This window comes from Podarcis liolepis (genome assembly GCF_965112155.1).
Source record: "Podarcis liolepis genome assembly, chromosome: 10".
NCBI classification, from domain to species: Eukaryota; Metazoa; Chordata; class Lepidosauria; order Squamata; family Lacertidae; genus Podarcis; species Podarcis liolepis.
In genome coordinates, this window is record NC_139562.1 from 17,579,680 (window position 1) to 17,604,207 (window position 24,528).

The 24,528-nt window shown below is 41.9% G+C and overlaps 1 protein-coding gene and 1 long non-coding RNA gene across 51 annotated transcripts in view; one reads left to right on the forward strand and one right to left on the reverse strand.

Annotated features, from left to right (window-relative positions):
* The window catches only part of MICAL3 (microtubule associated monooxygenase, calponin and LIM domain containing 3), a 197,538-nt gene that overhangs the window by 108,402 nt on the left and 64,608 nt on the right, over nucleotides 1-24,528 (forward strand). For 28 of the 50 annotated variants that reach the window (XM_083460864.1, XM_083460891.1, XM_083460892.1 and 25 more), the window contains 3 exons: nucleotides 10,497-10,683; nucleotides 12,740-12,828; nucleotides 13,681-13,768. In XM_083460864.1, coding sequence (XP_083316990.1) covers nucleotides 10,497-10,683; nucleotides 12,740-12,828; nucleotides 13,681-13,768 — 364 coding nt within the window. Of the gene's footprint in view, nucleotides 1-1,570; nucleotides 1,628-3,434; nucleotides 3,549-4,808; nucleotides 4,917-9,653; nucleotides 9,762-10,496; nucleotides 10,684-12,739; nucleotides 12,829-13,680; nucleotides 13,769-24,528 lie in introns of all 50 variants that reach the window. The other 22 variants (XM_083460849.1, XM_083460882.1, XM_083460897.1 and 19 more) reach the window with 1 other exon arrangement.
* Nucleotides 916-24,178, reverse strand: LOC310687089. The gene is made up of 4 exons (XR_014516208.1): nucleotides 23,248-24,178; nucleotides 21,862-22,993; nucleotides 21,259-21,346; nucleotides 916-1,158 (listed from the first exon to the last, which is right to left on the reverse strand). It is a non-coding gene; the product is annotated as an uncharacterized lncRNA (long non-coding RNA).

The following is a 24,528-nucleotide window of genomic DNA, read 5'->3' on the forward strand; positions in this document are numbered from 1 at the left end:
CTAGTGTGTTGTGCTGCTCTTACTTACCTCCACCAACTGACCATAGTACCACTAATCAGCATGGCGGTCGTCTAGAATGCCTGGGACCAGCTGTTTTACCTGGCTTTGGGACCTTGGGAAGCCTCCCCCATTTCCTGGTCACCCTCCCTCACTGACGTTGTTAAAACATTCCTCCAAAGTAGTTTATTGTTGAATACTTTGTTCAAATCAGGCACCCCAGTTACATGATTGTGTCAAAAATGTGGGGGCCTTGAGTCAATTTATAATAAATGGTTTTGTTTGAGTTTTTATAATAAAATTAGATAACAGTGCAAAATACACTGATACAATACAGGGCAGTCATACAATTCATCTCAACATCAATTACATATTTTATTGGTATCGTGCCATGTTGAACGTTCCATTTGTGCAAGCATTGCAACTTGCTGAAAAGAATAATTCCTTCTCTCTTCTCCTCCCCAGCGTGCTACTGTTGGGGTTCTCCTGACCCCCACTCCCCAGCCAATTTCAGGGGGAGCAGGGGGTGGAGAGGAGGGGAAACCCATTGCACAAGGGGGAAGTCCTTGTGCAGGACATTCACTAACTGGGTTTGTTTTTTTAGGTGAATCATGGTACACAGTTTACCCCAGGAGTTCCCTCCACAGGGCCAAATAGTATTATGTCAGGGCCAAAGTAGTATTATTCACAAAGGCACACTTATTCTGATGTCCGCAATGTAGAACATCGTTTACTTACAGTTGGAAAAACTGGGTCAGCTTCTCTTGCTTGATCTGCAAGAAGAGTTAGCTTCTAAATGGGAAACTTACCACTCAGTCTTGTAAACTATTTGTTTTTAAGGTGTTTTATATTTCATATATAGTTGCATTGACTCACAAAACTGGAAAGTTGCAGGGGACACACACACACACACACACACACACACACACACCTATTTTGTCTTATGTAGTATGAGCAGGTTTGTGAGTTTCTGGGAGCTACATTTTAATAAAACTATACCTGTGTGTATAGAGGATAATCAGAGCTGCCTCCAGCTGTCTGCATTCTTGGGGCAGGGAAGATTACGGTCTGTCTTATCGTAGGACACCACTGTGGATTTCGCAGGCCAGGGAGCCTTGTTTCTTGTGCACGTTGAGGGGAGCCCAAGCTCTTCAAAATAACCTTTGAATTAAAAACAGACTTGATTACTTAAGCTCAATGGACATATCTCACTTTGCCTCTAAAGTTCTCTAAAGTTTATTCCTCATATTACTTTAAAAACTAGGATTTTCCAAGGAACAATTTACGGTTTCTTGGGAGCGGTTCCTTCTTATGCCACCACATGTATCACTGTGTGGATATTTATTGCTGTTGTCACCATTTACTAACACAGTTTGTATAAAGTATTGTTTTTAACAGCTCGGCACAAAACCTCTTTCTTCACAGCAGCCACATGATCTTTGCAAACCTCCTATGGCTTTTCCAGGACTGTGGTTTTAATGTTTCTCTTGTAGGGTGACTCCTAACTGAACGATGCTATCTTTCTGTGAGTGTGTGTATGTGGGATTTGTCAAGGTCATTATTTTGCCTGCAGGCAAACAGGGAACCTCATGGAGAACCAGCTGGAGAGCAGAGTCCCAGACAGCAGCGGGTAAAATAGCATGAGCAAAAGCAGCATGAAGAGGGTGTGTGCACTCTTGGGAGAACGTTGTGCAAGCTGGGGGTGGGTAAGAGAAGGCTGGAGAGCTATTCATATGCCAGCATAATACTAATAACCAAGCTCTACTGAAAATGCTTCGTAAAAATAGTGGTTTTGTGTCTGTGTGGCCTTTGCAGAATTTCTTGCTTGACAGGCTTGTGATCACTTTGAGCATCATGCAGTATGTTTTTTTTCCGTCGGGCACATAGCACATTGAATTTGGCATTCCCCATTTTTCTCTTTAATAGAAGATACTAATGTGGAGTAGAAAGGGCCTGCTGATGTGTCGGAAAATATCTATCCATCTATCTGAATCATTATTACCTCATTCTTCAGCCAAAAAAACTCCCAGAGCAGCTTACAGATCAATAAAAAGCTAGACAGTCCTAGCCCTCAGGCTCACACTTTAAAAGGAATGACACAAAATGAAAAAGGGATGGGGCAGAAAGAGGAAAACAAGACATGCAGGAACCAGTTCTTTGTTAGTTCTTTTTGTAAATAATAAAACTATTGTTACTCCCTGTGGAACACCCTCCCATCAGATGTCAAGGAGATAAAAGAACCACTCAACTTTTAGAAGACATCTGAAGGCAGCCCTGTATTGGGAAGTTGTTGTTGTTTGGTGTTTTGTTGTGGTTTTTTGTGGACTGGAAACTGCCCAGAGTGGCTGGGGAAACCAAGCCCGATGGGTAAAGTAGTAATAATAATAATAATAATAATAATAATAATAATAATAATAATAATAATAATAAAGCTGTGATAGAAACAGTTCACATAGCCTGATGGAATGCACAAATAAATCTTCATGACAGTAGGGAGAAAGGGACATTTCTAAACATCCCGCCCACAAAAGCATGTAAAACTAAATTAACTGGAATAAGCTTGGACCAAAGTAGAACATGCAAGGAAAGAGAATGAACTGACATAATAAAGGCATGGATCGATGCTGCAGTCTGCCTGCTCAATATATTTCTAAAAGCTGCTCATCACAGTAAATAATTTTGGAAAGGAACCCTACACAATACAGTTTTGAGGATACTGAGAATTTTGTGTTAAACATCACTAGCCCCTCACAGAGAACTATGGCTTTGCCATTGTTTCCCTTCCATGACCCTTCTCTTCACCACTAGCTTGGTATTGCATCCAGTCTCCAAAACAACCAGGTTAAAAAGTTGGAGCGAGGGAAGTGAGGAAGGAAAACCCAAAGTTTTGGTCCCTGTGTCGATATTGCATCTGCCTGGCTTCCCTGCCTCTATTCAGTCCCTACCTCTCAGTAATGTGCATCACTACAGACAGAAAGTGCCCTCTCCAGATCCCTGTGACACACCTGTATTTCACAGCAGCTAAACTATGACGCTGCTTTGGCGGCACAATCTTGGCTCCTTTTCCTGCTGCTGTAGGATTCATAAACCACAGCTTCCAAAGGTCACAGCCCTCTGCATGCTTCCTGAGCAGTAAACGTATTTAAATCAGTGACTTCCAGAGTAGACCTAATTTGGATTCGGCTACCGTAAATGGTTTGTGTTATATGTATGTCACATCTGTGGTGTGTGTGTGTGCAACCTTCATCCAGAGGATTTTGAGCTCTTGTTCCCCTCGTTGCCCCTGCGTCCCACTTTTTTTTTTAATGCACAAGCATTTAATTAACTGCCTCTGACCTTATTTTCAGCTTTGTTTCTTTTCCTACTGTTATGCTTTTTCCATGAATATTTCCCCCCTGTGCTCTCTTGTTCATTTTCCCTCACTCATTATTCTGCAGAGACCTCACCAGTTCTTTTCAGATGACCGTGTGCCAGAGCGCACACTTACCATTGAGCAGAGGGCAAGCCAGCTGGCTGCCCTCCTGGAGCAAAGGCCAGCAACCAGGCATCAGGTGACTGCCTTCCTGTCTGTCTGGCGCTTTGTGTCTGCTTGCCGTTCCGTAGAATGGGAAATGAAAGGTTGCTTGGGCTGTAACATGGCTGGCATCAGATGTCCTGTTTTAATGGCTGATGAGTACACTATCACATTGTAGCAGAACACTTTCAATCACTCTGGGTAAAACAACAACATCCAAACTCATTATTCCGTCTTTCCTGTTAACTTACTGTTCCTGCTTGCTGAATCAGCACTTAATCTTGCATAGATTCGTCTAGCACTAATAAAAGATGTGTGCCATATGTGGGGAAGAAGCTCCTAACTTAAAGGGGCTTTTGAGAGTTTGCACTTCTATAGAGTAGGGTAGAATCTGTATTGAAACACTCAGCTAGATTCAAGAAGTGTTGGTGGAGCGTTACTTAGCCAGTCTGGAGATGAAAAGCGTCTGCGGTACGTAACTAGGTTTCAGAAGCAAGGTTCTATAAAATTAGCATGCTAAAGAGTAACCCAAAACAAATGAAACCAGGAAGTTAACTAACCCCAGAACAGCCTTTATATATAAACCAAATGGGCTTTGAAAACTTGTTTATTTCTTTAAGCAATATATACATTCTTTCTAAACGTCCTCTAATTTTTAAACATGTATGTCAGTGCCAATATTCAATCATATATCATCAGTTGCTGATCAGAATTTATTTTCTGACCCTGCGTGGGCTGTTATAATGTATTTCATCTTGTTAAACTCTGGAAGGTCTAATATCAATTGCTTTTAGTCATTTTGCCAAACAAAATAATGATGGGGTAAAAAGAGACTATTGAATGCAAGCACATGCATTTTGACATGTGTCTTGCTTAACAGTCTTGCAGTCTCTTTTACCATGCAGAAATTTTAGAAAGTTGTTTCTTTTCAACCTTCTTATTAGGAATTTTTGGTATTGCTTCATGATTGGAATAGAATTCCTCGTATTTTATTCAGGATACATCCAGCCCACAGTTCTTTATAAATCCATTCATTTCTAAAACTTGAAAGACAAGCATCAGGAAGGTCATTCACAGGTGAAATTAGTACATGGATTTGGTATTCCACCAATCCCCCCCCCCCCCAATATCAATGTTCTGAACTTTGGCTGGGGAGTTTAAAAGTAGTAGAACATGCCGAAAATTTTCCTACGTCACTTGCAAGCTGCAAGATATCTGCTGCCTGTCTCACCCGCCCCTTCCCAAAAGCTCCTATTTTGAAATGCCGTCTTCTGACTTTCTCATCTTTATTTTGTAGCCAGAGATTGAGCGATCTCGTCGATCTGTTGTTGAGCAGTGGGAGCTCTCCCGCAACCTCCGCTCTTCCAGTCGCCCTTCTTCTCCCTCCTCTGACTCCCTCAGACAGGTAGCATGGTGTGGGGCTTGAGGCTGCACCCGGTTGCACATCTTTGGCCTATTCCATCTCCTGCCACTTGAGAATGCCGCACTGGATAAAGCTAGGCTCATAAGTTCTCTTTGCCTTGGGTTGTGGCTGAGCTTAGCCTGTGTGCCTGCAGAAAGGCTTGGGATTCCTCTGTATCCTGGCTATTCCAAGGCTTGTGAATTTGGAAATGGTGTATATCCTTTACACCTCAGAGTTACTGATTGTCTGGTAGGAGAGAGAGCAATGGCTAGCAAACATTTCACAAAGAATATTGTATGTCTCACCCAGAACTGGCTTGTTCTGCCTCCAGATAAGTAAAGGCATACCCTGGAATTCACTCACCCAGTTGGGAGATGTGTTGGGTCCGAATCACCAAGCCATAGTTTGATCGTCAGGAGTCCTTTGTGGGCTGAAATGCTTCTTCCTCTGCTTTCTCCTGCATCTTCCTTGGGCTTCTTCACTTCACTTTCATTTCCTCCGTAGCTATATCTTGGTTTTATTATAATGTTTTGAACAGGTGCTGCCATAATCACTTCTCACTATAATTCGTTCTCAAGTTGGCAATTAAAGCCAATTTCAAATTGTGGTTTGAGTCACTCAAATGAAAACAAAATTAGGCTAGCAGTAATTATGACCTGCTAGTTTAACCATGGCTTCCCAGTATATCTTTTGCTATGCGGGGAAGGGAAGTGGAATAATGCAGACTGCTACTGACCACCAAACCATGGTGATGTTGGAACTGGACCATTGTGTCAAACGGCCATTTCTGACTACTAAGGATCCACCAATAAGGCTTCTTTGTTTCCAAGAGTGGGATTCACTCTGTTGTCTGTCTCTTAACAGCTGTTTCTAGCACTGGATTGTCTGTGACCATTGAACATCTACATGATGAATAAATGCTTGTTTGCTGCTTCACTTTGAGGATGCGATTCAAACCACTATATTGCTTTTTGTGTCTTATAATATAACAGATTAGTTGTGGTTTGATTTTTGAACAGCGTAGTGAATACTGAAATGCTTGCTGCTTGTCTCATCTAGATTAAGGTTTAAGGGATTTCTGATTGTTCTATAGGAAGAGCTATACTGTATTGGTCATTGTGTCACTGAATGTTGTCTAATTCTTCAAGATGGGCATGGAGAATGTGGACACCTGTCTGTTGTAGAACTAATATTTCCTTTTAAACAATGTAGTCTTGCTCTGAGAATTCTGTAGAGTTTTTATGGGAGAGGTGGATTAGATTCAAATTGATAATAGGCAAATGTAATAATCTTTAGCATGGGCAAGAAGCACCATCTTTTAGAGCAGATAGTCCCCTCTGTCTGCTTGTAGAGTGGGGAAGAGAAGGACTCACCAACCAAGGCCTTCCCTTCAAAAGAAAACTTGTGGACGACAATAGACCTGTTTCTGACAAAGTAACCACATTGCCTCTCATTTGGTTTCCCATATTGTCCCCTCTACTCATACATAAACAAGACCTAGGGTAGAAATAGGCTGAAAATTCTCACAATTGTTGGAAATAGGTCATGGAATCCCCCAAAGATCTGTATTGGGACAGTCTATGAGGAAGTCTGTAGCTGAAGAGATTTGTTTGGCACACAGTCCACACACAAAAGAAAAAAATAGAAGAGGCTGTCTTAGAGACAATAAGACTGTGTAACTTGCCCACAAATGATCTGGAAGTGATCAGTGAAAGCCAACTTTACAGATGGCACCAATTTATAGAGCATGATGAAAACCTGAGCAGACGGTGAAGAGTTCCAAAAGAACATCTCCAAATGAGGTGAAGGGGCAAAAAAATGTGCTAATAAGTGTAAAGTGATACATATTGGAACAAAACATTCCAATGCTGATTGAGTCTAAACTGGCTGAGACTGTCCAAGAATGACAACTTAGAGCTGCGGTGGAGAGCTCAATCAAAACTTGGTGCAGCAGCTGTGGAAAGACAAATTCCAATATTGTAGAGATGGATAAGTGGTGCAGAAGAGGCACCAAAATACCAGTCAAGAAGTTGGGAGGGCATTCCAGACAAGGCTTGTATGTTTGGGGCCTTTTAATTTAGAAAAGAAATACTAAAGGAGACACAATATAGGGTTGTAAGATGATTATATACTTTTCAATGTCTACATGGCATCTAAGTGGTTTACAAAACATTAAAACCAGTTGCACAACCTTGTTGAAATACAGAATAATGAAGAACGTACCATAATTGAAATACACAATAAATCCATCCCATTAAAATGTTAAAATAGAAACATGTGATTAAAATATGGAATAAAACTATTGCATTAAAACCCCACAGCAATTAAAACAGGAGACTTGGGTCAAGAGATGAAAGGAATGCCTGTATAAACAAGTGTGCCTTCAGTGGCTGGTAGAATATCAATACAGATGTGGAATGCACTACCCCAACACCTGTGCCATCAATAATACATGATGTGGGGGAAATGTGCGAATGTTTTCCCCTCTCATAAAACTAGAACTCACTTAATGAAATTGTCAGCGTTTTTTCACACAATATGTAATAAACTTAGGGAATTCACTGGTGTCATAAGATGTGGTGGTCAATGGCTCAGATTGGTTTTTTAATGCCTTGTTCATTTTTTAATTAAATTTATATATCACACATCATACAAAGATCACAGGACAGTTTACAACATAAAAACACAAAATGCACAATCATAATAAAAACAACAACACACACACCACCTTTAAAAGGCCATAGATTGTTTAACAGAAGGCCTGGTTGAAGAGAAATGTTTTTGCCTGAGTCTAAAAGCAGTCATGGACGCGGGTGGCACTGTGGGTTAAACCACAGATCCTAGGGCTTGCCGATCAGAAAGTTGTGGTTCGAATCCCCATGACGGGGTGAGCTCCCGTTGCTCAGTCCCTGCTCCTGCGCACCTAGCAGTTTGAAAGCACGTCAAAGTGCAAGTAGATAAATAGGTACCGCTCCGGCGGGAAGGTAAACGGCGTTTCCGTGCGCTGCTCTGGTTTCACCAGAAGCGGCTTAGTCATGCTGGCCATATGACCCGGAAGCTGTATGCCAGCTCCCTCGGCCAATAAAGTGAGATGAGCGCCGCAACCCCAGAGTCAGCCACGACTGGACCTAATGGTCAGGGGTCCCTTTACCTTTAAAAGAAGTTATGAGAATTTACACAGATTCATGGGGGTTATGGATCTTTCAAAATGTGTAGATCTATCAGCAATTAGCTGCAATTTGAAATACCATATCAGTTGAGAGTCCTGTTGACTTCAGGCCCTCCGTCTGACCAGTCTTCTGATCCCTCAGGTCTATTCTTCCAACAGAAAGGCCCATTAGTTGTTAATAATGTATCTACTTAGGTAAATACTGTAGAAGGACTTGTTGGTTTTACTCTCTGTTCTTCAGTACAAAGTGCATTGGCTTATAATAAGTGGAATATCTGTTGTTTTTGAGAAGGGCAAACTGTCAAAGGTTCTTGAGCTGAATTTGATATTCTGCTTCCTTGCTGAGAGGCTAGGCAACCCTCATCCATCTTCCTCTCCCCATAAACTTAAGGGAGAATTGGGGGTGCAGTGCAGTTATATGACTTGCTAGGTGGGACTGTGTGTGAAGAATCTCAGTATCTAAGGTTCTGTAAACTTAATGGCTTGTGCCCCCCCCCCAATATATTTCTGAAACCCAATCCTATCTAGTTATCTTTTTGTGTTACACAGTTTGCTGCTTAAATAACAGTTGAAACCAATCATGTTGTTTAAATAAAAATAAGCAAAGGCAGCCATGTTGGTCCATAAGACACTCCCCTTGCAAGTTCCATAGTAAGGAAATACCTTTTTAAGGCCAACCAAGATATAGCAAAATAATGAGCAAGCTTTTGGGTTCTCCAGCATTCTTCATAAGCTGGATGTGGGTGAGAAAAAGGCTTGCTTGGTGTTGAAATTACAGTGTCTGCACATTGGCCTCCGACCTGAGATGGGGTATGAAAAGAGATAGCGGACTTAATATCCAACTGGGGAGACTGGGATGAAGAAAAACACAGTGGCTAAAGACACTAGTATTTTTGCAGCCTTGCAGGAAAGAGCATATATCTGAGCATGCAAATTTATTACACCCCTCTTTCCCTTTTAACTTCTCCTCCAGATATCCTTTCCCCAGACTATGTAATTCCCCAGTCTGATTTTGGATATCATAAATAGCCATGATATCTCAATATGGGTAATCCATGCTACCTCATCCCTGAACCCATAGCACTCTTAGTCACCTATTGTTGGGGTTTCTGTTTGGGGGAGGGGGTCAACAACCAGCAGCTCATGGACTAGATCTGACCCTATGGCAGGACTATGTTCAGCTGTCAATCTAGAGATAAGCATGGTGTTTGGAAAGAACATGGCAGCTGTTATGGGAAACCTTTGTGGGAGATGGGGTTAGAAACACCTTTCATCTCCAACGACTCTCTGGCAAAAGAAAGTCTCTGACCAGGGTCTTAAAGTGGCTGATTACAAACTGCTAATAATTTTATTTAGTGCTGCCCACACCAGTGGTTGCTGAGATCACTTGTTTGGCTGGTGCCACACACGCTTGTGTTGTCCACTGTCTTGGCATGGTTTCACCCCTTTCTGCACCTTTTTTGCCATTTTTTTCTTTCGTAGTTTTCATCCTGAATTTATACTGTTTCTCTTTTCCCTCATTTTCCCCATCCATCTTACCTCCCCCCACCCTCATTACCTTCATCTGGTAGAAGTATATAAAGATGTATACAGGTGGCGTGAGCTCATTGGCTGAGCAAATAGCCAATCAGCTTCAAAGGAAAGACCAACCCAAAACCCTTCTAGACAAGAAGGAACTGGTAAGAGAATGATGTTCAGAAGGTGATGAGTATTTGTGATTAGAAGTTAGACAGCTCTTCCTTAGATCCTCAGTAATATGGAGCCTTTAGTTTCCCCTCAGTGTTTAGTTAAAGGTAGCTGATGTAAGCACTTCCTTGCCTGTTCCTCCACTTCCTTTTGTGGGTTCTTGAATTCTTGCTATAAAGAAAATGGGTAGTACACAAAAGATCTGTTGCTGAAAGCTTTGGTGTCTTTGGAGTAAATGTGTGGAGATATCATTTAACAGTGGCTGTTTGGAGCTTAGCTTCAGTGGTAATGTGGGAGGAGGATTATTACTATCATAATTGTGTGACCATTTCCACAATTTGTTAGTTGTGTACACTTGGTGTCTCTCATCAGCTTTGTGAGGTATGTCATCATTATACCCATTTTAGAGACAGGGTGTGTGGGAAAGCTAAAGCTGAGAGAATTAAAGAATTTTTAGATCCTTCAGTTCTCCCATATTCCGCCAGACTCTTTATTTTCAGGTGGTTGGATGCTACACCTTACGGAGTGTGTTCCTTGGCTGACCTTTTCTTCCTCATGTTGGGGCCTTGGAATTATCCATAGGTGCCTGCCTAGTGTTTTTGCTGAAACGTCCTCCGTTTCCCATTGAAGGATTCCAAAAGAATCTAATGAATACATATGGCACGACAGTGGAAGTAAAAGTAAGCTCGTGACTCAGTCTAGACCTTTCCTTGTTCTTGCTGCTTTAGGGTTCCTTGAAAAAAGAATTCCCTCCGAATGTGGGAGGCAGTGATGTCTGCTACTTCTGCCACAAGCGTGTCTACGTGATGGAAAGACTGAGTGCTGAAGGCAAATTCTTCCACCGCAGCTGCTTCAAATGCGAATACTGTGCTACAACCCTGCGTTTGTCTTCTTATGCCTACGACCTGGTGGACGGTAAGTGAAATTTACCTTTTGCCTTAGGAGGGGATGGGCAAAAGCTTCAACTGGTGGGTTGCATTCAGCAAAATTGTTGTGCAGGTGACTTCTACTTGCATAACATAACTTCCCCTCCACCCCCTCCTCCTCCTCCTCCTCCTCCTTCCCCCACTTGTGACCCCATACCCAAATCTTCTTTGGGGGTTCCCACAGGCTTCTGGGACAGAGTTTTTTTGGGGGGCAGGAACTAAGGGAGTAGAAGAAGGAGAGGGAGTCCCATTGTGCAAGCAGAAGTCATTGAGATCACAACATGACCTTTATTGGATTCAGCCCTTTGACTTAGAAATAACCTTCAGGATTCCATATATCTTTAGTATGGTCAGCAAATTATTATATCACTGTTTGGCCCACTTCAGATACACCATCCAAAATTATTATTGTGCAAGAGGTACCGTATTTTTCGCCCTATAGGACGCACCGTCCCATAAGACGCACCTAGTTTTTTGGGGGGGAATAAAGGGAAAAAAATTATTTCCCCCCCAGGCGCGGGGCTGGGGCAGCCCGAGCTTCCCCCGACCCCAGCCCCCAAACAGGCAGCTCTCTGCAAGCCGTGGGAGCCCAGCGGTGGCTCCTCCCAGCGGAGGAGAGATCCGCGAAGCCTGGACGCGCTGAGATCAGCGCGCGCAGGCTTCGGGATGCCAGCAACCCTCCCCAAGCAGCGGGAACGTTCCCGCTGCTTGGGGAGAGATCCGCGAAGCCTGGACGCGCTGAGATCAGCGCGCGCAGGCTTCAGGATGCCGGCAACCCTCCCCAAGCAGCGGGAACGTTCCCGCTGCTTGGGGAGAGATCCGCGAAGCCTGGACGCGCTGAGATCAGCGCACGCAGGCTTCGGGATGCCGGCAACCCTCTCCAAGCAGCGGGAACGTTCCCGCTGCTTGGGGAGAGATCCGCGAAGCCTGGACGCGCTGAGATCAGCGCGCGCAGGCTTCGGGATGCCGGCAACTCTCCCCAAGCAGCGGGAACGTTCCCGCTGCTTGGGGAGAGATTCGCGAAGCCTGGACGCGCTGAGATCAGCGCGCGCAGGCTTCGGGATGCCGGCAACTCTCCCCAAGCAGCGGGAACGTTCCCGCTGCTTGGGGAGAGATCCGCGAAGCCTGGACGCGCTGAGATCAGCGCGCGCAGGCTTCGGGATGCCGGCAACTCTCCCCAAGCAGCGGGAACGTTCCCGCTGCTTGAGGAGAGGTCCGCGAAGCCTGGAGAGCGAGAGGGGTCGGTGCGCACCTACCGCTCTCGCTCTCCAGGCTTCAGCGAAAGCCTGCATTCGCCCCATAAGACGCACCCACATTTCCCCTTCATTTTTGGAGGGGAAAAAGTGCGTCTTTTAGGGCGAAAAATACGGTACATGTATTTGTAGAAACTAAAATGCACATTGTAAATACTGGGAGTTGAACTCCTCTCCATGCTCAGGATTTTTGTGTGCTGCCAGAGATTATGGAAAACTCAGAGTGGGAAGCCATTACTCTTGTATTTGCACTCATGGCTAGACAACTCGAAGTTCTTGCAACACCATACCACAGGCTATTTTCATCTGTGAGAGGATAACTTTTGAATATTTGTAGTTAGAAATCACCTGGGTGACCATGGTACATAGATTTCTGTTTGGATTGGCCAATTCTTGGTAAGCAGCGGTCTGTTTGGAGTTAATGCCCGGCCCTTTCCTCTTTGCATTCATTCTTGCCTTTTCCACAGCACTTCTGCCAGATTTCCATGTGATGCAGCCTTTGTTCCTCATACAGTGCTGCTTTGTGTGCGATACCACGCAAGTTCCCCTGGGATGTTCTGGCTATTGGTTGGGTGCTGGGTAAATGGCTGTCAATGGCACCCTATGGAAAATCCATTTGTTTTCAGGAAAGGAGGAAATTAACGTGAATTAAATCTTTGAGGCATAATTGTCTCCATGTATTTTGTATGTGACAGGGCAGAGGAGATACAGAGGAACTGTGGCATTGCACGGCATTGACAAACTGTAGCTTTTGTCTTTCTCATTACCATTTTCCCCTTGCTCTATTTGCAGGAAAATTCTACTGCAAGCCTCACTACTGTTACAGACTTTCAGGCTATGCACAGAGGAAGAGACCGGCAGTGGGCCCTCTGTCAGGAAAGGTAGGCAGTTTCCTTGCATTTCCCAGATGAGACTGCTTTGCCATTTTGTGTTGGGAAGTGGCATTGGGTTGTTTGGAAGGGGGAGAGCAGTGTTGCAGAATCTTTCTGAATCCTATGTGCATTGATCTTGCCTGCCTTTATTAGCTGTAAACTCTTAAACAGAACACATAATGGAAACTTTTTATCGGTTGTTGTTTTTATAAATTTGTTGGCTTACCAAAACCAAGACAGCAGTATTTCTGGAGAGAGAAGATGAAAAGCTGTGCCAGTGGTGTGCAAATAGGCACGTTGCCATTCATATTTACTTCTGTCTATCCAAAATCCAATTTATGGTGTTGGATAATAAAAATAGGTTCTTTTTATCAGGGGGCTATTGAAAAGTACTCATACCCAAAGAGTGGGAATTTAATAATTAAAACATGGATATGCATGAAAGTAAATTCTGCCTTGAGAATATATGTAATAGCTGATCTACTGGACAATGATTACATTTACAAAGTAACATGAATTAATTTTACTTATGCAGTTAATTTTTTGGCAGTTGGTTTTATGGCAAGTAGTTCTTCAAGGCAATACTATGGAAAAACGATACGTGTGATACTATTATTTTTGGTTAAAATTAGCTAACCCCAGGCATGCCCTCCATTTGGCTTTACTTGAAGAAGCAGTTAGATAAATAACAAAGATATACTGAGAATGTGTGTCCAGGTCTGGAATATGCCTGAATAAACTAGGGTTATTGTTTCTCCTGGATCTAAAACCATAAAGCCACCTTTTGTCTGTTTGCACTTGCTCACTTTTAAATTACATAAATTTAATAACTGCATCCTTCCTTGCCTGTTTCCCCCCCAGGACAGCAAAGGGACCCAGCAGGACAACATGGCGGCTGACGGTGCAGGACGTGCAAACTCCATCTCAGCTTCGTCAGAGAGGACTCCAGGTAGCTCTGCTTCCTTGTTTGGCAGGGTGATGCAGTACTCGCTCCACCTCTTTGACAGAGTTAGGGTGGCAAGCCAGCTCCTGCAAAACACAGTTTCCTCAGTTGGGCACCACGTAGCCCAAAATCCTCTGGACTCCTTTTTCATGTGCCAGCTGATGGCTTTTGGAGTCCCCTTTATCTATGTCCAGTCAGAGGTTCTTGTGCAGATAATGGGGGAGTTTTTATCAGCACTAGGATATTAATACAGTAATAACAACTTTTGTAACACTGTGTAACGTGTGTGCAGGAGGAAATTAGGGGTTATGTGGTGGTGGGGTTACATTATGGTTTGTAAGACAAAGCTGCTGTTCTGAATGCTGTCCAGGTAAACACAGACACCCAGTTCAAGATTTCTTGGGTAGGTTCAAATAAATTAAAAATTGCTAGTCATACCCAGAACAGACCAATTGAAATTAATGGACACGACTAACTTAGCTTAATTAATTTCATCAGGTCTACTCTGAGTAGAACGTAGCTGGATGCAACCTTTAGTCTGCAAAATCTACATTGCTGAGCTAATTAAATATAGCATTAGCATGGTATGAAGAAGTCCATTGACTGGATTTCTGTGTTCACCTGCAAAACTATCTTCTAGTTCTCACCGACATGGTGTCTGAATAGCAAAACATCAAAACCTTGTTGATACGTTTTGAACCATGCCTGCTATACATTCCTTGTTGTCTTTCACAGCCTTTAACTCTGGGTGATCTTGGTGTTGGCAGGTTGTGGAAATTTCTCCCAAAATATATGCTTTGCTGTTCTGGACTGGGGCTGACAAACCAAGCTGTATGCTGTTGAGGGCATTCTGGTTAATCTTAAACTTGATTCCTGTCTCTGTGTGAGAGAGAGTGATAGACTCAATTTGTGCCACAAACTCTTGTTTGGACGGACTTTTACTTTGACCTTTTGGTGATTAAATTTAAATAGCACTTGATAAGAGGCCAGACTGGATTCTAGTTGTGGAATCTTCCAAGCCAAACAGGTTTAGATTTTATTTTTTTATGTAGAATTGAATTATATAGCCATAGTTGTGCGTAGGCACTAAACCGTTGCCCTTCCATTGGCTAAATGTTTCTAAATAGTATGAAAAAATCCAACTGAAGGATCATTCAAGATATGTTTTTTCATTTATTTATTTTTAGTTGTGTACACTCAATAGCATTGTACAGTTTCTGTATTTGTGTGCCATTTCCCACCCAGAAGCAAAATGAAAGAGATTTAAGATTTAAGTAAGCTCTGAAAAACATTTTGTATTAAGCAAGTCTTTCAAATGTGAAAACACAGCTTCTTGTAACTATTGGGTAGGAGTCATTTGGCTGTGGAAACAAAGAGTTCTGGAATTTTGCACTGATTAAATTGCTTGATCAGAGATTGGATGTGGTTGTTCAGGTAGTTCAGACTCTGAATACTGCTTGTGTTGAGCTTCTGCCTCTGTTGTCTTGAGGCTGACAATCTTGCAGAAGTTGATTGCAGTTGGAGTTGCCAACTTGGTCTAGCATATTTCACCAGCTCTTTACCTTGTTAATTTCAGTTTAGCAATAATTATTCTTGGCCTAATATTGTAGTGAAACCTGTCCTACATTCCCTGCAAGCCATCTAACTTTTAGTTCTAGTTCCCTGCTGGTCAGGGCAAAAAGCAGACAATTTTTGGCTCTCTGCTGAGTTCAAAATTAACTTGAATGTATAAGTTTGCTAATCACTCAAAGAGTATGGGAAATTAATGTGTATTTTCATAGGAGGCTGCTGGAGGAATCTCTATATGTTTAAAGTTTAAGATCAGGACTCTTTCATGTGTCTTTGTTTACATATACCTATTTATGTGTCTATAGATATTGTAATCTCTACAAAGTAGAATCCAGCAATAATGAATTGAATAATTAATTCTGGCCTTTGTGTTATATAAGCACCATGAACTATGATAATAGTTAAAGACAGTGCTGGGGGAAAATATTTCAAATAATCAGAAGCCAGCATTTTATGTGTTCAGAGCTGCTAAAAACATTTCAGTCCCTAGATTCCAGCTGAAGTATCCTAATCAGAGAAGTTTCAGACTTTGGCAGTCCTCTGTGAGGCTGGTCTGTCCTCATGCAAACTCTGAATTGCCATTGAGGTAGAGATATAATTCTATTAACTGCATGTTTCGGACACTGGAATTCACGCAGAGATTGGCATTTCATAATGTGGAAAATGATGGTGATTTGAAAAGGGGGGAAATGTGATTTTAATAGAATGTAATTGGATGGTAGTGGGGGAAGCGGAGAAGTGCAGTCTTGGAACGAATAGAAATCTGCACTTCTCGTTGACCCATTCCAAGCTGACCCCTGGTTCCCGTGGAATAGGTAAATGCATGCTAGTGGAGCCGTGCTTACTCTATTTGCATGTTTCAAACAAATCTGCAATCAGTATTTGCTTGGTTACTATCAAATTTTATGTCGCCTCCCTTCCCTACTTGTCGGCTAACTTGAATAGTAGAGAAGAGAGCTCTTCTTTACTGAGGCATTAGAATAATGGTCAGGAAACAATAAGCACTTTTTATTGTGAGATAATTTTGCTCTCTGGCATGTGTGGCTCTTGCATTATAGGTGTTTTGTGACTCCCCCTATTCTGTTACAAAAGGGGAAGTTATCTGATCTCAAAGCTCAGTATTTAGCCATTAGGGTAGGCCAAATCTTCTCTTGATGTCCACCTCCTGGTCTGCCCAGGAGTGTGTGTGGCACATGTGAGTGCTTTAAGTGAGTTAGCTTTTGATGTTGCTGCTATCCGGTTACACTTCTTGCACACTGTCTCCAAAACGTGCAACCCTTTCTGCTGGTGCAGGGGTGGTGAAAGCTGTGACAGGCGCTTTCTTGTGCTGAACTCTGGCATGCTTCTGGGAAACTCTGTATTACGCCTTTTTCTTGTACTGTCTTCCTGGGATTTTGTGTCAAGCACTCTCTGCATTTGCCTTTGTGACACAATTGCTGCTGGTGCCAATAAAAGGAGTGGGGGTGGAAAAAAAATCCCTTGCTTTTCAATGGTTGTATTCTGTAATAGTTGTATGTCTCTTGTATTTTGGAATGTTTTACAGTGAGTGTCATTTTTTATACATGTCTTTTTTTTTTAACACGGAAGTATTGTTCTTTCTGCACTTCGTTGTAAATGTCTGTAAAATATTTTTGAATGTATTAATCCTCCTGTGGGTCCAGTGGGCTTGGAACAGTCTCTTTACATTTTGCCCTTACAATTTTATATAAAGGCGGTTGGTTTTCACTCAAAAACTTTTAGGGGTAATGAAATTAAGGTAATTCACCATGAGCTAGGTCACTGGAATGTTACACACATAGTCAAAAGCATTCTAATTAAAAAAAGAAAAGAAAAGAAATATAGGAAATTGAGAGAATTTGTACTAATATCCTCCTTTGAAAGAGGGGAAGTAAATAGTATTATCAGTGGAGTATATCTGTCCTTAACGGTATATTCCAGTGAAGTAAGCTAATTGCACTATAGTGAGGTGGCTGGAATGTGGCAAGTAATCATGAATACTAGGACTTAAATATGACCTTTTTTCAGACTAACAGTCAAATCTTGGAACACATGGTTGCTGTTTTTAGTGGAGGCCAGCACTCCACTATGGAATTTGCAGCATTTCACATGGACAGAAAGTTGGGTTGTAGGACTTTCATATACTTGAAGGAGCGGTTGATGGGTTTCTAGTAGCATGCACCCGTATCTGCAGAATGCAAGCTGAATTTGCTTGTGTATTTGTTTTTAAAACACGGGAAGAGGGAGAGAGGGTGTAATCTTTGATCAGTGATTAGAGGTGCTCTATGCTCTTCTTTTATCAGTGATTAGAGGAGCTGCATCTTCTATTCCCTTTGATGCCATTTTGGCAGACTCTTCTTTCCTACATAAAAAGGTGTATCAGTAAATTTGTCCCTTTTCGCTACAGAGCACTGAATAATTGTGTTTAAAAAAACAACAGAAGTTATATTGTTGGTTGTAACAAACTTATTGTTGAATCCTGAAACTGCATTGGTTCATCCAATGTATACCAATGAGAAGCAGGAATTGCCATGGACTTGCACAGGGAGAAGTTAAGACATATTTCTGTGGGCCATGATTCAGTATAAGCATGGTTAAGCTCTGTGTTAAATTGTGCTAATGGTAATGTTACAACAACATACCTGCAGTATAGAATCAGTGAAGAATGTCCGTATATATGTAATTTAATAAGATTATATAATGTCTCCTGGACACAAATATTAAAATATTAGCATACTACCTTTAGTCTCAACAAACCATGATCTGAATGAATATAATTCTTTGTTTTTTGACATAATAACTAGTGTATAAGTATTTTTTTGATTCAGCATATGCTTTACAAACTATAAATTGTGCTAAACTTGATCTCAGTTAATATAGTTCCTTAAATTATTATTAGCTGTCACCCTGGTTTAAAATGTACTTGATAGGTAATGCAAAATTCACTTGCCCCAAATTTGGCATGAACTCTGCCAGTACTCAAACAGCACCAATTTCTGTTTTAACAGAACATGTTCTTTACAGAATTAATCGTAGGTTAGCAAACATTTGGGCTGATGTGATACAATTTTCCACCTGTGACAGAATACTTTTTAGGAATTCTAGAAACGGTCTTGGTAACCTTGCACAATGAAGGCAGCATTTGAGAAGTTTTTTTGAAATGTTTTTTGAAATGTTGCTTGGTTTTTACTGTGTCCACTGCAGCAAGATAGCAACCATTTTTAAAAAACTCTGCAGGCCAATCAAAACTGTGTGCAGTGGATTCTGAACAAGTAGGAATAAGGATACAGTTCTTTTTCTAAATGTTACTGTGGGCCTGAAGCTGGGTAGAACAGTGGGACTCCAGGATTTATGCCACATTATGTGCAGAGAGACCCAAGCAAGGTCTGTCTCTTCAAAGAGGTTAGGATTATTTTCTATATTAAAGCAGCCACCTGGAGTTTGATGGCTGCTCCACAAGAGGCCCTAATCAGCATTAATTGCACAATAATAGATTGGCTCTATTGTGTAGTCTGTAAACAGTGTTTCCGTGCGCTCTGGCTTCCGACACAGTGTTCCTCTGTGCCAGAAGCGGTTTAGTCATCTCCTGTACAGAATACCAGTGTATGGTTGCATTTCTTGTGGCCTGCACTGAACTACCATAATGTATGGAATCACTTTTAGTATGAAATCAAAGGTCCCGTGTAGCTGGAAGTTTACTGTTAAGCATGCATGTTGAATGGCTGAAGATAGTGTCCCTACCCTGTGAAAAATAGCCTTCCAGAGCTTAGCTTGGAAGCTTTCTTGAGAGACTGTTCCTAGACCCCGTTGCATTCCCCTTCAGTGTTCTTACTAGGTTTTTATGGTGGGATTGATGTGGAGGGAAGAATGTGTCCAACCACAGGGCACATGAGCAGGCAGCAAAATGAGGAGTCTGGACATGGTGCATCAAGGGAAAACGATGCACATAGGAAAATGCAGTGTTATGTGCTTTCAAAGTGAACATCACTTTTGAATAGCTACAGGGAAGAAATGAAATGTAAAATTTATACAATTGTTGGGGATCCACCATAAAATCCTGTTGAGAACACTTTTTTCCTGGGAGAGATGAAATTCCTTTCTCTTGTCCTTTCATCCCTTCTCAAACCTTGTAGATCATAGTGACTTGTATTGTTATTTGTATATATATGCATTTCTTGAGGGATGATGTGAGTTATTCTGAGTATTTTCTTAAACAGAATGCAATATTACTTGTGTGTCAGCGAAAAATACCTTAAATCTTGTGAGAAACGGGTTTTGTTTTTTCCCCTCCCAGCAATTAAACTGGGGTGTGCTTAAATGCCCCCTATTTTGAAATGCAAAATCCGAGGGGGAAAACATCCCCTGCTTTGAGATTTAAGCTGTGGCTCAGGGAAGAATGGGAAATGTGCTCTGAAAAGCCTCACATCTCAAACTTGAGATGTTGTACCCTTTTTTATTTTGGTTTTCTTGCCCTTACTGTGGTGGTGCAGAGTGTGCATTTCTGTTCAAATTCTGTAACTTTGGAACTCTTGTTGCTGTGAAAACAATACGTTTTTGTGCAAATGTTACCTCTTCACGTTAAAAAGGGAATAAATTCCAAACAATCTTTCTGAGGTTTCAAAAGTTTCTGAGTTTTTCTTTTCTACTCCATTGTTTATCTCCTTTGATTCAAGCTTAAAGAGGTGGGGGATGAAGACTTCCTGGAGATGGAGTTTCTGCAGTTGGTCCATTAGATTGAAATTAAGTGTTGGCTAGTGCTAAGAAAAATATACTTTAGAGTAAGATTTGGCAGGACAAGGATTTGCTTAACATAATTCAGAGCTTGCATTTCCAGTTTATGGTTCTATAGTATGCATGGAGTCCCGAGGCAATAAGATACCTTAAAGTAATACATTGGTTCTTCTTAGAGGAAAAATGAGAACTTTGACCAGCAGCCAAAAATTTGTCCAGTGATTTCAAGTCAATATATAAAATTCAGCCTCTGTCCCTGTTCTCTTCGACTCCTTGCACCCTGCTTCCCAATATCATGTCTTTAGGTCCCTTGCCTGTCCATTTCTGCTGCCAACAACACATGTATTTTCCTGTCATCAAGGCCCAAGATTGATAGGGTTTTTTTCCTATGGTAACTATCTCTTTTCTGCTAAAGTGCATTGCTGCTTATGTTCTCATTGTTGCTAACAACATTCTTCTAAACAATTAGAATGTTTATGAACATCCTATTACCTCACAAGCTCACCAAGTTTCTTACAGGAGAAGGTAGTGATAGCTGCTCATGCTCTAGCCCTCATACTGAGAAACAGAACCTAGTATGTAACTATACAGAAAGGGACAATCTTGATTCTAAATAAATGGAGCAACGATAGCAAACGTGGTACAATCCAGATTTTGTTGTACTACGACTCGCAGTATTTTTGACCAGTGGCCATGCTGACTGGGGCTAATGGGGGTTGGAGTCTTAACAACATCAGGAAAATACTGTGTTGGCTAACTCTGAACTCCATCAAAGGTGTGGAGCAGATTTAACCTCTTCCTCAGTGTTCCCTGAGTGAACCCCCTTAATTCTAAATAAGTATGTAAGAACCATTCACTTCTATTGAGAGAAGCAAAGCACTGCACTAAGGGAGCCAAACTTGTCCTCCACTATTGATACCTAATGAGCTGTTCCTCTAAAACTGGGGTTTTTCATGCAAGCCAAGTGTGGATTTGTGCACAAAGTACACAGCAATGTTTGTGCATGCACATGTACACAAATACACAATCCTTCCAGTGCACAAGCCCTCTCTTCATACTACTAAAGCGCTGGAACATGGAGACAAGTGGAAGAGAACCCAAACTGTTAAATCCATATCAAAAAAATTTCCAGGGGTTGATTTTCAACTTTAAGAATACCCCACAGAAATAAATATGCATCCACTGTGTTTTGTTAATACCTGATCAGTGAGAATGATGTGTAGCTCTCTTGTTTGTGGTATATTTCTAATGTTGCTTCTGTACTGAATCTGTTGTCTCACCTTTATTCTGCAAAACAGATAATAATTTTATCACAGTGGCAACTCTTTCTATTTCTCAAACATGGCAAGGCTGCCAAAGTTCAGGAATGAACTGGTTTTGGCAGTGGTCAGCTTTGGAAGGGGTTTCTTTAAAATATTATTGGTTCAGCTCACTCTTGAGACAGTGGGAGAATTCCATAGTCCTACTTTTTCTTTGCAAATTTGCAAACTAATTAAATGAACACTGAAAATCTTTTCTCTTTGTCATGCACTCCTTGTCATTGAAAGTAATAGCAATAAAAGGCACGTGGGAGGCCTTGAGAACACTGAACTCCTAAAACACCTCTGGTCCTGGATGGTAAAGTAGTTTGCACCTTGAATAAATAGCATTTCTTTGCCAAGTGCTACAGAAGCCAGCAATAAAGCCAGATACTTTCTTCCTTCACTTCATCTGAATATTCAGCTAACAATTGGTGTTGATTAAATACTATGCACTTAGCACTTGACTTGCTGAGTTTCATGATAAACATTGACAGTGTGTACCTCTGTTGTGCACATAGTAGAATGTGGTGCGTTATCTCCTTTGCATCCGCAATCATATTAAAGATCCTCAGCATGTTGCTTAAAATTGTCTGTATACAACTAGACCATAGACAGCATCCTTATGATAAATCAGATCATAGAATTGATTATAGAGTTGGATGTGATCCCAAGGGTCATCTAGTCCAACCCTTGCAATGCAGGAATCTCAACTAAAGCATCCATGACAGATAGCCATCCAACCTCTGCTTAAAAACTTCCAAGGAAGGGGAGTCCACACTGTCAAACAACTCTTACTGTCAGAATATTCTTCCAGATTATCTGGCTCAGTATTGCCTATACCAGAGATGGGGAAAATGTGATCCTCCAACTGTTGCTGGACTCTCTCCCATGATCCCCACTCAGCATGGTCTGTGGTCAAGGATGATGGGAGCTGGAGTCCAGTAACATATGGAGGGCCACAGTTTCCTCCATCCTTGTTATGTCTGTTTCACACATAACAGACTTGGGAATTGGTCCAAAACTAACAAAATGAATTTCAATGTAAGGTTCTACACTTAGGCAGGAAGAACCAGCATGCCCTATATAAGATAAGCAAGTAGTCCAGCTTGCTAGCTTTCATTTCTTTCCCTCTCAGCTTTATAAGCTTACAGCCACCTCCATGGAACAGGGGCTTCGAAAGATAGAGCCACAACTATAGTTAGTGAATTCAGACAACATGCCAAACCACAGTTTGATAAGCCCACCTCAAAACACAGTTTGCAAACCCAACCCAAGCCATGGATTCTGATTCTGAGGGTGGGCAAGTTGCAAAACCAGAGGAGTCTGCCTTATACCAGGTCAAGACTATTTGTCCATCTAGCCCAGTATTGTATACTGCGGTTGATGAGAGGTCTTGCCCATCACCTGCCATCTGATGTTTTTAAGTGGAGATGCCAGGAATTCTAAATTCAAAGCATGTTCTCTACCACTGAGCTATGGTGCTTCCCAATTCAACTTGAGCCAGTATGGAAATAAGTTTGTATTAGGCATGCTTTAAGTTGCTAATTTGAAAAATTAAACTTGCATGATGAACCATCAGTGCTATTAGAAATATATGGAATCCCCTTTTATTTAGTATTGTCAGCTTTTATAGCTTCACTCTCCACACTGGAGAGCCAGTGTGGTGTAGTGGTTAAGAGCGATAGACTCGTAATCTGGGGAACCGGGTTCGCGTCTCCACTCCTCCACATGCAGCTGCTGCGTGACCTTGGGCTAGTCACACTTCTTTGGAGTCTCTCAGCCCCACTCACCTCACAGAGTGTTTGTTGTGGGGAGGAAGGGAAAGGAGAATGTTAGCCGCTTTGAGACTCCTTCGGGTAGTGATAAAGCGGGATATCAAATCCAAACTCTTCTTGTTCATGAGAGTGCCTGAGGCAAGATTTGAAACACACAAACTTCTATGAATAAAAATTAACTTTTTCTACAATCCTTCCTTGTCTCCTCCTTCCTCTCCCTTTTCTGTCATAAAAAGCCTAGTGATCCAAACAGAAGCTCTGGGATAACCATCTTAACACATAAAGGGGAAAGATCTGCAGGTATTAAGATGGATACATCACAAACTATAGGGAAGGCCCTTCACACTGTGGCACATAAACCCTTTCCTTGCAGCTGCATCCCTTGCTGCCACCATAAAATTTGAAATACAAGCACTACTTTCTCACTTCTTTAATGTGCTCTTCTGCAGAAAAGTGTGCAAGGAGCTCTATACCAGGGATCAGCAAACTTTTTCAGCAGGGGGCCGGTCCACTGTCCCTCAGACCTTGTGGGGGGCTAGACTATATCTTTTGCGGGGGAAACGAACGAATTCCTATGCCCCACAAATAACCCAGAGATGCATTTTAAATAAAAGGACACATTCTACTCATATAAAAACACGCTGATTCCCAGACCGTCCGCGGGCCAGATTTAGAAGGTGATTGGGCCGGATCCGGCCCCCGGGCCTTAGTTTGCCTACCCATGCTCTATACATTCAAATCAAGATGCACCCCACCATGAGGCAATGGTTTTATGTTTATAACATACTTCTCCTGCTTCGACATTTCAAAACATCTTGCCAGAAATATCAGCTTCACCTAAAAAAAATGCAACCCAAAACCTGCCATAAAACATACAAAAAGAAGAGAAATAAAATCAGCAGCATGAGCAAAGCACGTATCAGCCGCAAGTAACCTCTACTTCATCTGCAAACCCCCTGAAATAAAAGTTTTTACAGAATAGCAAGAGATCAAGAGTCAGGGGGCCAAATGAACATCTGGGAAAGAGAATTCCAAAGCCTGACTTCAGTAGCCCTCCCCTACATACACACCCATCTAACCTGAGAAGAACATATATGAAGCTGCCTCATACTGAGTCAGACCATTCTTAGCTCCATCCAGCTCAGAATTTTCTGGCAATGCTACTGTATGGTTGTAGATGGGGGTCTTTCCCAGTCTTACATATAAATGCCAGGGATTGAACCCATAACCTTCTGTATGCCAGAGCTATGGCTGAGCCTATGGCCTCTCTGAAAAGACAGCAGGACAGAGCTTGGGACTCAGCTGAAGACCTAAGTGAGAAAGTAGGTTTCATATGTGCAAAGGCAGTTCTTAAGGCATCTTCCACCCCAGGTCATGTAAGGTTTCAAATGCA